The 14,889-nt window shown below is 42.6% G+C and overlaps 1 protein-coding gene across 11 annotated transcripts in view; it reads right to left on the bottom strand.

The window, feature by feature from the left end:
* Positions 1 to 14,889, bottom strand: part of FRYL (FRY like transcription coactivator) — a 978,233-nt gene that overhangs the window by 276,230 nt on the left and 687,114 nt on the right. For all 11 annotated transcript variants that reach the window (XM_029588005.1, XM_029588013.1, XM_029587996.1 and 8 more), the window contains 3 exons: positions 3,319 to 3,491; positions 2,785 to 2,945; positions 2,147 to 2,257 (listed from right to left, as the gene is read on the bottom strand). In XM_029588005.1, the coding sequence (XP_029443865.1) occupies positions 2,147 to 2,257; positions 2,785 to 2,945; positions 3,319 to 3,491 (445 nt within the window). The remainder of the gene's footprint in view (positions 1 to 2,146; positions 2,258 to 2,784; positions 2,946 to 3,318; positions 3,492 to 14,889) is intronic.

Below are 14,889 nucleotides of genomic sequence, written 5' to 3'. Positions count from 1 at the left end.
AAAAAATAATACAGTTATCTCTCTAAGGACAGAGACAAATAACCTCCAAGATGTCCAGTATATCATTTTTACATAATCAGAAAAAATATTGTGCCTGGATATCTGAAGACATTTATTTATTTAAATATATTTGTATAGAACCTCACTGGGTTTCTAACTAGTAGGATTATACCATCTGTGTAGACAGAAGTGTCTTCAGTTGATGTATAGCTCCCCCCATGCGGGCTGCTTTGTCGGTTGCTCCTTACTAATAAACGGGCCGATACAGTAAAGTCCGCGGGAGAGCGCACACAGGCCACTCTCCTGTGTGTGCGATTCAGAATGCAAATTAGGCCCGGTGGTAAAAACAGGCAAAAGGAGGCGCTAGGCACACTAGTGCGTCCCTAGCACCTCCTTTTGGACCGGAGCGAAGGCTGTCAGCGGGTTTGATAGCCAACGCTCAATTTTGCCAGCATCGGTTCTCAAGCCCGCTGACAGCCATGGGTTCGGAAACCGGATGCCGGCAAAATTGAGCATCCGGTTTTCGACCCGCGAGCAGACTTCAAATTTTTTTTTTTTTTACACTTTTGGCAACTTTCAGGACCTCCGACTTATATCGCCATGATATTAAGTCGGAGGGTGCACAGAAAAGCAGTAAAAACTGCTTTTCTGTGCACCCTCCGTGCCCGAAGAAATTAGCGCCTACTTTTGGGTAGGCGCTAATTTCTGAAAGCAAAATGTGCGGCTTGGCTGCACATTTTGTTTTCTGAATCACGCAGGAATACCTAATAGGGCCATCAACATGCATTTGCATGTTGCGGGCGCTATTAGGTTCAGGGGGTTGGACACGCGTTTTTGGCCCCTTACTGAATAAGGGGTAACGCTAGCCCTTATTCCTCGGTGCCCGAAGAAATTAGCGCCTACTTTTGGGTAGGCGCTAATTTCTGAAAGCAAAATGTGCGGCTTGGCTGCACATTTTGTTTTCTGAATCACGCAGGAATACCTAATAGGGCCATCAACATGCATTTGCATGTTGCGGGCGCTATTAGGTTCAGGGGGTTGGACACGCGTTTTTGGCCCCTTACTGAATAAGGGGTAACGCTAGCGCGTCGAAAACGCGCGTCCAATAGAGGGTTAACAGTGCAGTCCATCGGAGCGCACTGTACTGTATCGGCCCGAATGAAAGGAGAATCATCTACAAGAAGGTTTGAATTTTTGAGTTGATGTTTGAGGAAGCAGGTTGGAGTTTTCCTGTTTTGTACCCTTTTGTTTTAGAAGGCAGTGCCCTTGGATCTTCCTTTCAATATAGCTGATTATATAAATAAAGCTGTGTCTAGAGTTAGGCAAACAACTTATTTGGCTAACTCTAAATATCGGAGTTAGCTTGATGTGTTATTCAGTTAACTCTACTCCACTCTGAAAAGCCCCTGAAATGACTCCAATTTATCTGGATACATTTTATCCAAATAAATGCTGATATTCAAAACTTGGCATTTATCAGATAATGCAAATATTATCTGGTTAAATGCCATTGAAATCTGAACTCCTAGAGTTAAAAAGAGGGTGAGGAGAGAAAGGAGTTGTACACTAAGCTAATGAGTCAGAACAAAATGAAGATGACAAGTTTAACTTGACTTCATCTAGGCAGAGGCAGAGGTTTAGGAATCTTCCTGAGTGCAAGTTATAAATAAACACAGACCAATATTCAGTCGCTGAGCGGCTCGGCTAGTTAGCAGGGTATATTCAGTAGCGCAGTTGTGCCGCTGAACAGAATTGTTCAACAATGGAAAAAAGAACAAGGCAAGGATGCATCTATCTCCATAGCTGTTTAAGGCCTTCTGCGAGAACCATCATGGGAACAGCTGAGCTGGAAGAGGCCAAGGCAGGAATCAACTATGTTAATATGTTAGATGGATTTATAGAGTGGAGGAGAGAAAGTTTTTCATGCAGTTTGAAAGAAAACCAAAAGATCATGGGAATGAATTCCTGGAACTTAGTAGTTGCCTGGCAATTGATTTCGAAGTTTTAGAATTCCTGGCTCAGGAAACATCTATAAGGTAGTTTGTGACTAGAACCCATGACCCAAATCTGTGAATCCATGATGTCAACTATTCATTTCATTACAATTTCTTATCAAAAGCATACTCATCTTGCCTGTTCTAATTACCTTTTTGTCCTGTGAATCCAGAATATTATCCAGCCATTTATACAAATAACCATCTGATGAAAGTCCTACATTATCAGCAACAGGACCACAGCACAATACTGCTGACATAGCCTGAAAAATATAATAGTGAAATTGATCAACTATCATAATTACATGTTTTTAATTAAGTAGCATCTACTTGAAATATTTGGTTACCTTTATTTTCCTATTTGAAATTGGTAAGCTTTTTATAAGTTAAAAGGGATTCCATATGATGTTGTTTATCGCCTCATGCTGGCAGGGCAAACAGAACTGCTCAACTTCACCATCCTCTTGCCCAACCAGTACAAAAAGGTTTGGATAAGTTCTTGGAGGAGAAGTCCATTAACGGCTATTAATCAAGTTTACTTAGGGAATAGCCACTGCTATTAATTGCATCAGTAGCATGGGATCTTCTTAGTGTTTGGGTAATTGCCAGGTTCTTGTGGCCTGGTTTGGCCTCTGTTGGAAACAGGATGCTGGGCTTGATGGACCCTTGGTCTGACCCAGCATGGCAATTTCTTATGTTCTTAAGATAACATTTTTAACACCATAAGAGCTGTCATTTGCAACATCTGCTCTAATTCATAACAATTAAAAGTAGGTCTCCAGAAAAATACCTTCAATGCACAATATTGATGCCGGTTTATCTGCATGTTCCGATCGCTGTATCTATCCAAAGGAGTAAACATGATGCTGAAAGGACCAGCCCAGTGACTGAACAACATGAAGAGACTGTGCCGTAGGCTCTGCTGAGGGAAGATGCTTCTTCTCTGGTGTACTGCAAAGGTATTCATATACACAATTTCTATTTATTCTGTTTGTGTAGCACTTTTTCTCTAAATATTCTCTGAAGAGAAATGTACTTAAAAATTATCAAATCACAGCATTTGTGACCATTATTTTTGATAAATTTTGATAGTAGGAGGGAGAAGGGGGAAGGGGAAGGAAATCCACTTGCTGTAAATAGTCTTCTCCTCCCCCAGATCCTCCTATATAGTCAGTACTGCAAACTTGAGTGGTATGGTTGTGATGTAAATTACCAATCTTATTTAAATAACTAAGTATCAAACCCAAGAACATTTTGATCAAAAAGAGAAAAAAGAAGAAGTTTGTTTTTGCTGGACTAAAAGTTGAAAGGTCACTAAGAATACCTGGAACGTTCTGAATGATATTCGCCACTAAGGCACTAAAATGGCATCGGATATCCTTCAGAGTATCAGAGTCCTTTTCATTTTCTGCTTCCAGGAGTTGTCTGGTTAAATCCACATACTCCAACAGAGTATTATTGAGAGAATGCGTTTCATTATCAAGGCCACCACTAGCACTTTAAATAGAAGATAAAAACAAAAGAGTTAAAATGAAAATCTTTAGCTCTAATTTGTCAGCTGCTGAAATTAATAGAACCTTAAGTGCAAAAATATAAGAAAAATCTTTACAAGACTGATAATTTGGTTCTTTTAGCTTCCTGGAGAATTATTTTGGTAAAACAGAAACATTCATTAGATAGTTTCACAAAAGCAAATGTACTGATGACCATGGAGAGAATCACCATGGAACTCTCTTTACCACTGAGGTTTATTTATTACTTTTCTGCTGAAATAGTGCTGTTTGTAATCTATGGCTTTTAAAATTTAGATAACACATCATATACTTGTCTAGAAATTTCAATATTTATTATAACAAAACATTTAAAATTTAGTAATCACAATTAACATATCATCACAAACTTAATACCTCAACACAAGACATCCTACCACTCATTCTCACAAATACAAAATTGTTCTACAATTGCACTTTTCCCAAAAATACAATCTTATAATTACATAATTACAATTTTCCCCAAAATACAATCTCATAGAATAGATCATATAAATTCCTAAAACAATATTACAAATTAACTAACCACAATGTATGTTTCTAATATCAGCATACACAATTGCATTGAATCAAAGCTCCATTTCCAATATCATTGAAATCTTCTTGTTCTCACTCTTCTCTGCTGTTTATTCATTCAAAATAGGTGATACAATGCTCTTTTTTTCTTCTCCGCCTATATATTCACGACAGGTGATACGACAAAGGACCCTTGTCGCACTAACAGTTTCATCAAGGGATTTACAACAAACACGTAGGAGATCACCGTATTTTCATGCAGGAACCTTCAAATTCATCCGTGTACTATGTTTCCTACTCCACTCTCTGTTGAACACCTTATTCCCAAGGTCTATTCACAAACGCACACATCGCTCCATTCCTTTGTTCCAAATACATACCCTTTTATCCACAATCTGTGGCTTTTAACTTCACAAAGCTTCACGCAACCTCTAGACAGGTATATGATGTGTTATTTGGGAATGAGATATCTGTTTTACCCTTATGTGTTTGTATGTTTTAAAATTTAGAGACAGTTTTTCTCACACAACTTCTTCTGGGAAGATATCATATGCATCCAAGCACCCTTTTTCACGAGTAACCATTGATTCGGCAACTAATCAAAATTTAAAAAAATATGTTGTAAGGTCCATAAATTGAGATGAGAGACTTTAAATCGTACATCCAATGCAGAGACTACAGTATTTGTTACCTGCTCTGTTAGGTCGACAATTGTATCAATGTGGGAGGGAGGGAGGGAGAGTTTCCCGGCCGCGGCAGCCATCTTTTCAGAGTTGTCCTTAGTTTTCTCTTTCTCCTTCTTTCCCCCCTTCAAGGACATACTATTTGGTGATTTTTGCATATATTTATCGAGGGACATATGTCCTGTCCGTCAATCTAAGGTATCAAGAGTTTTATATCAAGGATGCCAGTGATATTAGTTACTTTTGGGAGGATGGTGCCTAGAGACCGAGCTAAGACGTCTGCTTAGACTCTCCAAATTTGTCAGTCTCTTGAATAAAGAAAGTAATAAAAATACATTTCTTTACATCACTCCTGAGTCTATTTCCTCCAGCCTTGTATCATGGCCTCTTGTTATGGAACCTCTTATCCTATGAAAAATGATTGCCTCGTGTGTATTAGTTGTGACTGTGAGGGGTTTACAGACTGCAGTTTGTGATCAATATATTCAAGGTGATGGCTCAAAGATTGTACTACAACATTAGTCTACTGAAAAATGCTTGAATACTGAAACATTATTAGTTCCACTGTTTGCTAATTTTAGAATTGGGCTTAACAGTGAAAAAAGGTTGATGTTGATCACCCTTGACATCTCTGCTGCATTCGATATTTTACGCTATCAAATACTGCTTTATCGACTAGAGGAATGTGGTATTTTGGAAGTCATGCTAAACTGGTTCAGACCCTATCTGACTGAGCGATACAGTCAAAATAGACTTGGAAATTAACAATCATGTTGGTATGCTATGCACTGTCAGCGACGTTGTTCAACATCTGTCTTACACCATTGTGTAAGCTCCTGACTGGGCTCTATGTGGGTTACAGAATATTTGCAGATGACATACAATTTTATGTCGAAGTACAGCCAACTTGGGCTGAAACTAATGAATTGATAAACATCTGCATGTCTGCCATCAAGCATTGGCTTTATTTTTACAAGTCTGTTCTCAATGTGGCAAAAACTGAAATATTGATGATACAGTGCCCCTCTGATAAGCAAATAATAAAACCTATTTGGACTGATGATAGCAAAATTCAAATTACATCATGTGTGAAAACCCTGGGTGTTTGGCTTGACTTGAATCTCTCATTTAAACATATCAAGGCAGTAGTTAAATCTAGATTTTTATATTGTGAGTGCCTTCCAGTTTAAAATCACTACTTCATTACAAGAATTTTTGTTCAGTGGTACTTCTTATTGATTATTGCAAAGGAAAATTGGTTCTTATCTGCTAATTTTCATTCCTGTACCACGGATCAGTCCAGACTCCTGGGTTTTGACTCCCCACCAGCAGACAGAGAAGTTTTGACTGACTCTGCCCTATACCCTGAGGTGCCACTCACAGTCTGTCAGTATTTCATTGTATCAAAGCAGAACACTATAGGATTAGCATAAACCACTAACATCCCCCCTCAAACCAGGGCAAGAGAAACCTCGCCATGTGAATTATCCTGCTCACAAACCTCATGTAAGAACAGAACAGACGACAACTGTAAAACAAGTAACAAAATACTCTGCAGGACCAATTAATACTTACAAGAACGAGCAGACTCTCAACTACACCTTTAAGAAACCAGGGCGGGACTCTGGACAGATCCGTGGTACTACAGGAATGAAAATTAGCAGGTAAGAACCAATTTTCCTTTCCCTGTATGTACCTGGATCAGTCCAGACTCCTGGGATGTACCAGAGCTCTTCTAGTTGGGATGGGATCCTGAGAGAGCCACTCGGATTACACCTGCACCAAAATTCCCGGAGTTTGGGGCCTGGACATCCAAACAATAATGTCTAGCAAAGGTGTGCAAGGACTTCCAAGTGGCCGCCCTACAAATCTCTTGCAGTGACATCATCTGACATTACACCCATGATGCTGCCTGTGAATGGGTAGAATGTGCTCGTAGACCAACTGGATTCGGACAACTCTGTAACAAGTACGTTGAACCAATAGCCTCTTTCAACCAGTGAGCGATCATCGCCCTAGACGCTTTGTGTCCTCTCCTGGGACCACTCCAGAGCACGAACAGATGGTCTAACACACTAAAAGAATTAGTAGCCTCCAAATAGCGTAACAGAGCACGACGCACATCCAGTTTTTGCAAGTCTCTGGACTGAGGATCAGAGTGATCTAAACCTGGAAATGAAGGGAGCTCCACCAACTGATTGAGATGAAATGAGGATACAACCTTAGGGAGAAAGGAGGGAACAGTCTGTAATGAGACACCCAAATCCGTAATTCTCAAAAAAGGCTCCCTGAAGCTCCGACACCTGGCGAGCTAAGGAAATAGCCACAAGGAAAATCGTCTTTAGGGTAAGGTCCTTTAACATCGGCCTCTTCAAGGGCTCAAAGGGCTCTGCACACAGTGACCTGAGAATGAGATTGAGGCTCCACGAAGGACAAGGATTCCGTACCAGAGGGCGCAAATGTTTCACCCCTTGGAGAAAACATGCAATGTCCATATATGCAGCTAAAGCTGCCCCTTGAATCTTACCTCGAAAGCAACCTAGGGCTGACACCTGCACCCTTAGAGATCTGCACGATAAGCCCTTAGACAAGCCTGCCTGTAAAAAGGACAAGATTTCAGACACCAAAGCCCAAAAGGGGCTCACTTTGTTTTCTATACACCAAGATTCAAAAATCCCCCACACCCTGGCATAAGCCAGGGAAGTAGAGGGTTTATGCAATCATAAGAGGGTAGTGACTACTGCGTCCGAATATCCTTTGCTCTTCAGACGTTGCCTCTCAAAAGCCATGCCGCGAGACAAAAGCGATCCGCCCCAGCCATACAAACAGGTCCCTGGCGTAGAAGATTGGGAAGGTCCCGAAAGCTCAGGGGACCTTCTACCACCAGGTTGACCAGGTCTGCAAACCATGGACGCCTTGGCCACTCCAGAGCTACCAGGATTATCTCTGACGGTGAACCTCTATTTGTCTCAGCACCTTCCCTATGAGGGGCCATGGCGGAAACACGTACAGCAGTATGTTCCTTGGCCAGGCGAGAACCAAGGCATCCACCCCTTCGGCTCCCGGCTCCCTGTGTCGACTGAAGACATGAGGAGCCTTGGCATTGCGGAACGTTGCCATCAGGTCCACACTTGGAGTGGACCATTTGTTGCATATGATCTGGAATGCCTCGGGAGAGAGTTCCCACTCCCCGGGATCGAGCATGCAGTGACAAAAAAAAAAAGAAAATCGGCCTGAATATTATCGACGCCGGCTATGTGGGAGGCCACAATCCTGGCCAGGTGCTGCTCTGCCCAGCTTATCAACTGTTGAGTTTCTATCGCGACCAGTTGGCTCTTGGTTCCTCCTTGGCGATTGATGTAAGCCACGTCAGTCGCATTGTTGGACAGAACTCTGACAGACTTTCCCTGCAGGAGAGGTAAGAGAGCCTGCAACGCTAAGCGTACCGCTCTGGTTTCCAAACGATTGATCGACCACCGAGATTCCTCCGCCAACCACTGTCCCTGCACAGACCTCTCCTGACAAACTGCTCCCCAGCTGGACAGACTGGTGTCTGTAGTAACCACCGTCCATTTGGGAATCTCGAGGGGCATCCCGCAGCTCAAGTTTTCCGCGAGGAGCCACCAATCAAGTCTGAGACGCGCAGAGTCTGTAAGAGGAAGATGCAGGTGAAAAGGCTTGGACACCAGATTTCAACAGGAGAGTAATGCTGATTGCAGAGATCTCATATGAGCAAAGGCCCATGGGACTAACTCCAGAGTGGAAGCCATCGACCCCAGGACCCATAAATAATCAAAAACTCTGGGAGGACGTTTGGATAACAAATCTAGGACTTGCTCCTGTAGCTTGCTGATTCGATCCCCCATCAGAAAAACTCTCCCCTGACATGTGTCGAAGAGGGCTCCTAGGAACTCCAACGACTGAGAGGGAACCAGGTGACTTTTGGCAGGATTGATCACCCAACAGAGAGATCGCAACAGTTGAAGTACCTGTTGCACTGCTGACCGCAGAGAGACTCTAATTTCGCTCAAATCAGCCAATCGTCCAGAAAAGGATGAACATACAGCCCCCTTTCCCTTCGGAGCTGAGCTGCCACCACGATCATTACTTTGGTAAAGGTCCTGGGCGCCGTGGCCAGACCGAACGGCAGGGCCCAAAATTGAAAATGCTCCCCCATGATGAAAAACCGCAGAAACATCTGGTGGTGGGACCTGATGCCGATGTGCAAGTACACTTCTGTTAGATCTAGAGTCGCCAGGAATTCTCCCTTGTGAACCGATGCAATGACCGATCTGAGGGTCTCCATGCGAAAGCACGGAACCCAAAGGCATTTGTTGACTCTCTTGAGATCGAGGATGGGACAAAAGGTGCCTTCCTTCTTTGGTACCATGAAGTAAATGGAGTAGCGTCCCTTGTGGTGTTCCGCGGGAGGAACTGGACAAATTGCTCCTAGATCGAGAAGGCGCTGCAGGGTGTCTCGCACCGCCTGCCGCTTTTCTTTGTATGAGCACGGAGAGACAAGAAATCAATCTCGAGGGCATCTAACAAAATCTAACACGTAGCCTTGCCTTATTATGTTGAGGACCCAATAGTCAGATGTTAGTTTGACCCATTCCTCGTAAAACAGAGACAACCTGCCCCCTATCGATGGAACCAAGGAAAGGGCCATCCTGGCATCAATGGGAAGACTTAGGTCCTCCTGCTGCCTGGGGAGCACCTGCTCTACCGAAGCGGCGTCCCCAAAAGGACTGGGACCAGGATTGTTGTCTGCCCGAGTTCTGCCTAAAGGAAAAACCTGAGGACCATGAAGACCGGAATCTCCTATTCCTTCGAGAACTTGACCTAGTGGTAAAGGAAGTCCTCGCTCTGGGCTTATCCTCAGGAAGCTTATAGACTCTATTCTCCCCTAAGGATTGAATCATACCTTCTAGATCTTTCCCAAAGAGGAGTTTGCCTTTAAATGGCAGAGAACGCAGTTGAGCCTTAGAGGAAACGTCCACAGCCTAGTTTCAAAGCCATAGTAATCGGCGAGCCGAGACCGCTGATACCATAGACCTGGCCAAGGTTCTTAAAAGATCATAAAGTGCATCTGCACTGTAAGCCACAGCCGCCTCCAGTCTACTGGCTTGGATGGTCTCCTAATCCGACAGAGAGGGGCAACTCTGTAACTGCTGGACCCAGCTGAGTCCTGCCTCATGGAAAACCTACTGCACATGGCAGCCCGGAGTCCCAGCGCCAAAACTTCGAATATCTTCTTAAGCTGAACTTTCAGTTTATGATCTTGAAGGTCCTTGAATGCTGTCGCCCCCGTAACCGGAATAGTGGCCTTTTTGGTGACAGCTGACACCGCTGCATCCACCTTGGGAACCCATAGGAGATCCAAAGCCTCTTCTGGTAAGGGGTACAGCATGTCCATCGCCTTACTGACCTTCAAAAGCCAAGTCTGGAGTATCCCACTCCCTGAACAAGTCCATAACTGAAAGGTGAAATGGAAAGGACTTGGTCGGACCACGGAGACCTACCATGGCTGGATCGATCAAGCCAATGCGGGAGCCCTCCTGAGGGGCATCAATATCCAATTCCTCCAAAATTGCAGGAATAAGAGGGCCAAGCTAGTCTTTCCTAAAGAGATGGTCAACCTTAGGATCATCCCCATCTACCACCTGGGAGCCGGGATTGGAAGAAAGACCCTCGTCCTCCTCTACAGCTGCACCCTGAGGTCAGGCCCCTGGCTCTAGCTCCTCCGGCTCCGAGGTCTCAGAGGAAGAATCCGGTCATGAACGGGAGGAGCTGGTTCGGAGGGGACGCTTAGGTTTAGGAGCCCCCGCAGCCTCTGAGGACCTTGTTCGCTTAACAGACAGGGCTCCCGATTTTCCCAAAGACAGGACGGCACGGGAACAACCACTGCCCCCCCCCCCCCCCCCGGCGTGCTTCCTAACTGACCTCCAGTCTTTGAAAGCCCTATGCAGCAGCAGGATGAAATCAGAGGAAAAAGATGAGTAGGAGTCTGAGGCCCCCTCGGAGCTCTCCTCTGCCGCCCCAACATTTTCATTATCAGAGCCACCCTCTTCGGGGACAGTGGGCTATGGGGAAAGAGGAGGAGGGAATTCCCCTCCCATCACTGCATGCGTCGCTGCACGAAAGGTGGACAAAATGGCTTCTGTGGCAGCATGCCTTGAATGCTTGGGCCTCGCAGGCTCTTGGCGCGGTCTTGAAACGCTGCTCCCAATCAATAAAGACGTGTCTTCCCCTCCGGGGAGGCAAGCTGGGCACGCGCGGCCCAGCAGGCCGCACCACGCGGCATCTGAGCCGAAAAAGAAGAGCGAAATCGGCAGCCGAAAGTGAGCCGCTGCGACAGGGGAAACAGGCACCAAAAAGGGAAGAACGCCGTGAAACAGTTCGGGTTCCCCCCCCCCCCCCTTACAACCTGGTCAGCCGCTTTCCACAGTGCGGGTACTGTCCCTTATGAGGAGAGTGAGCTGGGCTCCCCGGTATCACCTCAGTGGCTTAGGGGAGCTGCAGCAGGTTCCTCAACCCCCCGGCTCCACTAGCCTCAATACCAGGGGGAATGGTCCCCTCAGGACCTGCCAGACCCCCTGGGAGGCGTCACAACTAAGGACTAACTACAGACTACAGGATTTTGCACCTCCACCATCTGCTGGAGACAGAGAAATACTGACAGACTGTGGGTGGCACCTCAGGGTATAGGGCAGAGTCAGTCAAAACTTCTCTGTCTCCATCTGATGGTGGGGAGGCAAAGTCTGGACTGATCTGGGTACGCACAGGGAACATTGTTTATACCGGTCTTCCTACGACATTTTTAAAGGCATTACACTAGTGCTGTACAATCTGCACTGGTTGCCGATAACATACCATGTACAAAACAAAATGACGCGCAATTGATTCATGCATTATTGAAGCTGGATTCTTTCCCATGGGCTAATACTATGTTGAAAGTATACAACCCAACTAAACAACTAAGATCTGCCCTACATGGCTTACTGGATATACCCTCACTAAAGTATACCCGTTTAGGAGAAAACACATGAGCTATCATTCTCTATTGCCACACCTGAACTGTGGAACACTGACTGAAAACATGTGGCTAACACAATGTTCTAAGATTTTTAAAGCCCTTTCAAAATCATTTTTATTTAAACAGGCTTTTACAGGTTTAATATCTTAATTTTTATTTGCACCTTTATATTGTGCAGTCACTTGTTTAATTTCACCAGATTTTTATGTGCTGTTATTTATCTCATTTTATTTGTTTTAGTTACTTTTAACCATTTTTGAGACAAATGAGATAAAATAATGCTATTTTTTGAAAGGATGTTATTGTCATCCTTGTTTTATTGTATGAATCTGATAATGTATGTAGAACCTTGGCAATCAGGCAATTAATAAATATACCGGAAAAGCATGAAAAATAAACAATGATGATTTGAATGTCTTTCATAGCTCCTACTTTTCCTCCAGGACATATAGAGATAGGTCCTTCAGTCCTTTTACTAGCTGCCACTGTTGATATTTCTTGGCTGTGCTTTCCAATTCTTCCCACAAGAGGCTGCTGCAGCCTATTCATTTTACAAAGTGTCACTTTTTCCAGTGTTGCCAGTGAGTTAGGCACAGAAAAGAAGACTACAGATCCAAGGCAGCCAATTAATCCAGATAACAGAAAGAAAAAAAAAAAGGGCAGAGGGCATAAAGTGATTGCTGAGGTAAATATTCAAAGGAGACATAGTCAGATAAGTACAAGCTGAACTTTATTCAGCTGATTTTAGGCTGTTAAGCCTTATGTTGCGTGTTATTTTTTATTTATTACGGATATTATGATGTTAGCCGTGCTGAACAACTGCACTGGAGGAGGTGGATTATAAGTTTTATAAATAAGCAGCTAAATCAAAGTCTTTTAAAATTTATCAGGCTAACTTTAGCCTCTTAAATTTCACTAGGGGGGATAAAGTTTAACTGGTCATATTCTAGGGTAGACAGACCTAAATTTGGCTGGCTATTTCCCCTTTAAAGAAAATGTATTTTGGTACATTTTAACCCACAGGTCCAAAAAGCTTGTTCCCTGCAAGGTACAGATCCTCCATAATTTAGCAATTCATAACATATATAACACACAATCCATAAACATATTATAAGAAAATAAAAGCTATAATAAAAATCCAAACAGTCACTTCTTTTAATTACATAACCAGATTGAACAAGTAACCTTTACATTTTTTCTTAGATAATTCATCTTTTTCTAGTTGCAAATCTAGGGGGAGTGTGTTCCACAGAATGAAGCCAACAACTGAAAAAGCACAGGTTCTGGTACACTTTCAATGAGTACAACTAGCTGGAGAACACAAGCTCACATTTTGTCTTCAGAATGGAGGCTTATAGAAGGGACATATAGCTGGAGGAGATATTTCAGATATACAGCGCCTACTGTATGGGTTGACAGGAAAACTAAAGTAAAAATTTTAAACTTTATGGAGCTGATGCAATAAAAGACGCGCCAAGAAAATAAGTTCATTAGAACGCATGTATTTCGTCGGTAACCCGGATGTAATATTTAAATGAATAAAAAATGTGAAGCGTGCGAAAAAGGCGCACATAGATCAAAACAGAGCGTTTGTAGCGCCATATATTTTATTGCATTGGACGTCCAATATTGAATTGCAAGTGCAATCTGTGTCTGTATATACCTGTCAAAAAGGCTTTTGTCAACTGTAATACAATAGTACAATTATTTGAATTAAAATAGTAACAATATTTTAACTAAAAAAGCAATATTTGAAACCAGCTTTGCTCCCCCAATGTAACATCAGCATGCGTGTCATAATCCTATCTGTAGGGTATATAAATTGCTGCTGCGAGGCAATTTTTGCTTTTGTGCTAAGTTCAATTAGACCTGTACTGCCTACAGACTGGTGCAAACTGATCCCTTGAATTCACACGATTTCTGCTTTAATTTCTTCATTTTCCAAAGGTAGGAGGTGGTTGCTTTCTGCTTATTTAAATGTTTTCATGTTGTATTTTACTTTTTGTCGGCGAGGAGAAATAATTGGATGTCCTTGAAAGCATCCACAAACGGGGACGTTGTAAATGGCATCCTTACAAATTCAACCTCATTTCCTGTCACTGCCATGTTGAATTTGTAAGAATCACAATTCCAACAGCAAGTCACCCAGTAAAATTTAAACCCATCAATTATGTGCACCAGTCTTATTCTTTTTATATTTATTCCAATATATAAAGAGGACCCCCTGATGCAGATATCGAAATGTGGATCCATGTCGAGGCAATGATGACAACATTGAGATGAGTGGGAAGTCTGTTTTTATGCTCTCGTGATTAAGACTGTTGCTGATTAAGACTGCTCTGGTAGCGACCTCCGATACAGAAAAACTAAATAAGAACATTTAAAATCCCTGAAGTTGGGGCATAGTTTTTAAAAGGAATTAATACAATATAATAAAAGAAAGTTGGACTTATGAGTAGAAGCAGTGTGTGACATATACACTGTGGACTTGGAGACCCTACAAATTGTAATAAAAAATAATATAAAATAAATATAAAACGAATGACTGGTGCACATAATTAATGGGTTTAAATTTTACTGGGTGACTTGCTGTTGGAATTGCGATTAATTACATAAGACCCCAGATTACTTTTAAGTTTTGGGTGTAGATTTGGTGATTTTGAATTTGTAAGGTTGCCATTTACAACGCCAAGAATCTATGAATTTGACCATCCTTCTGAGAAAGAACTAATGCTTCGAAATAGGGTCCTGCGTCGGATGAGATGAAGGAGCACTATGAAGGTGGATGATTCATAAGTTTTGGCAATATTTCTACGACAAGCACAACAAAAGATAAGGAAAACTTTTTTTTTTTTTGTAAATTCTTTTCAGTCATGAAGAAGTGAAGTGCATAAAAAAAATAAAAACCATAAGTGAGATTGCTATATAAGATCAACGATAATATGTGAGGCTGACAGATCAAGCATGTGAATGCAAATACCTAGTTTGATGGTCTTTCATTTATATAAATAATGTATTGATCTACAACAGTATGAGGAATATTTTGATAGAGATAATTTAAGCACAGTCTAAACTGCCTTTCCAACAAGGGACTCAAGGTGATTATACAA

Source organism: Rhinatrema bivittatum, chromosome 1 (assembly GCF_901001135.1).
Source record: "Rhinatrema bivittatum chromosome 1, aRhiBiv1.1, whole genome shotgun sequence".
NCBI classification, from domain to species: domain Eukaryota; kingdom Metazoa; phylum Chordata; class Amphibia; order Gymnophiona; family Rhinatrematidae; genus Rhinatrema; species Rhinatrema bivittatum.
Note: the sequence above shows the minus strand (reverse complement) of the source record. Positions and strands in the feature narration are given on the sequence as shown.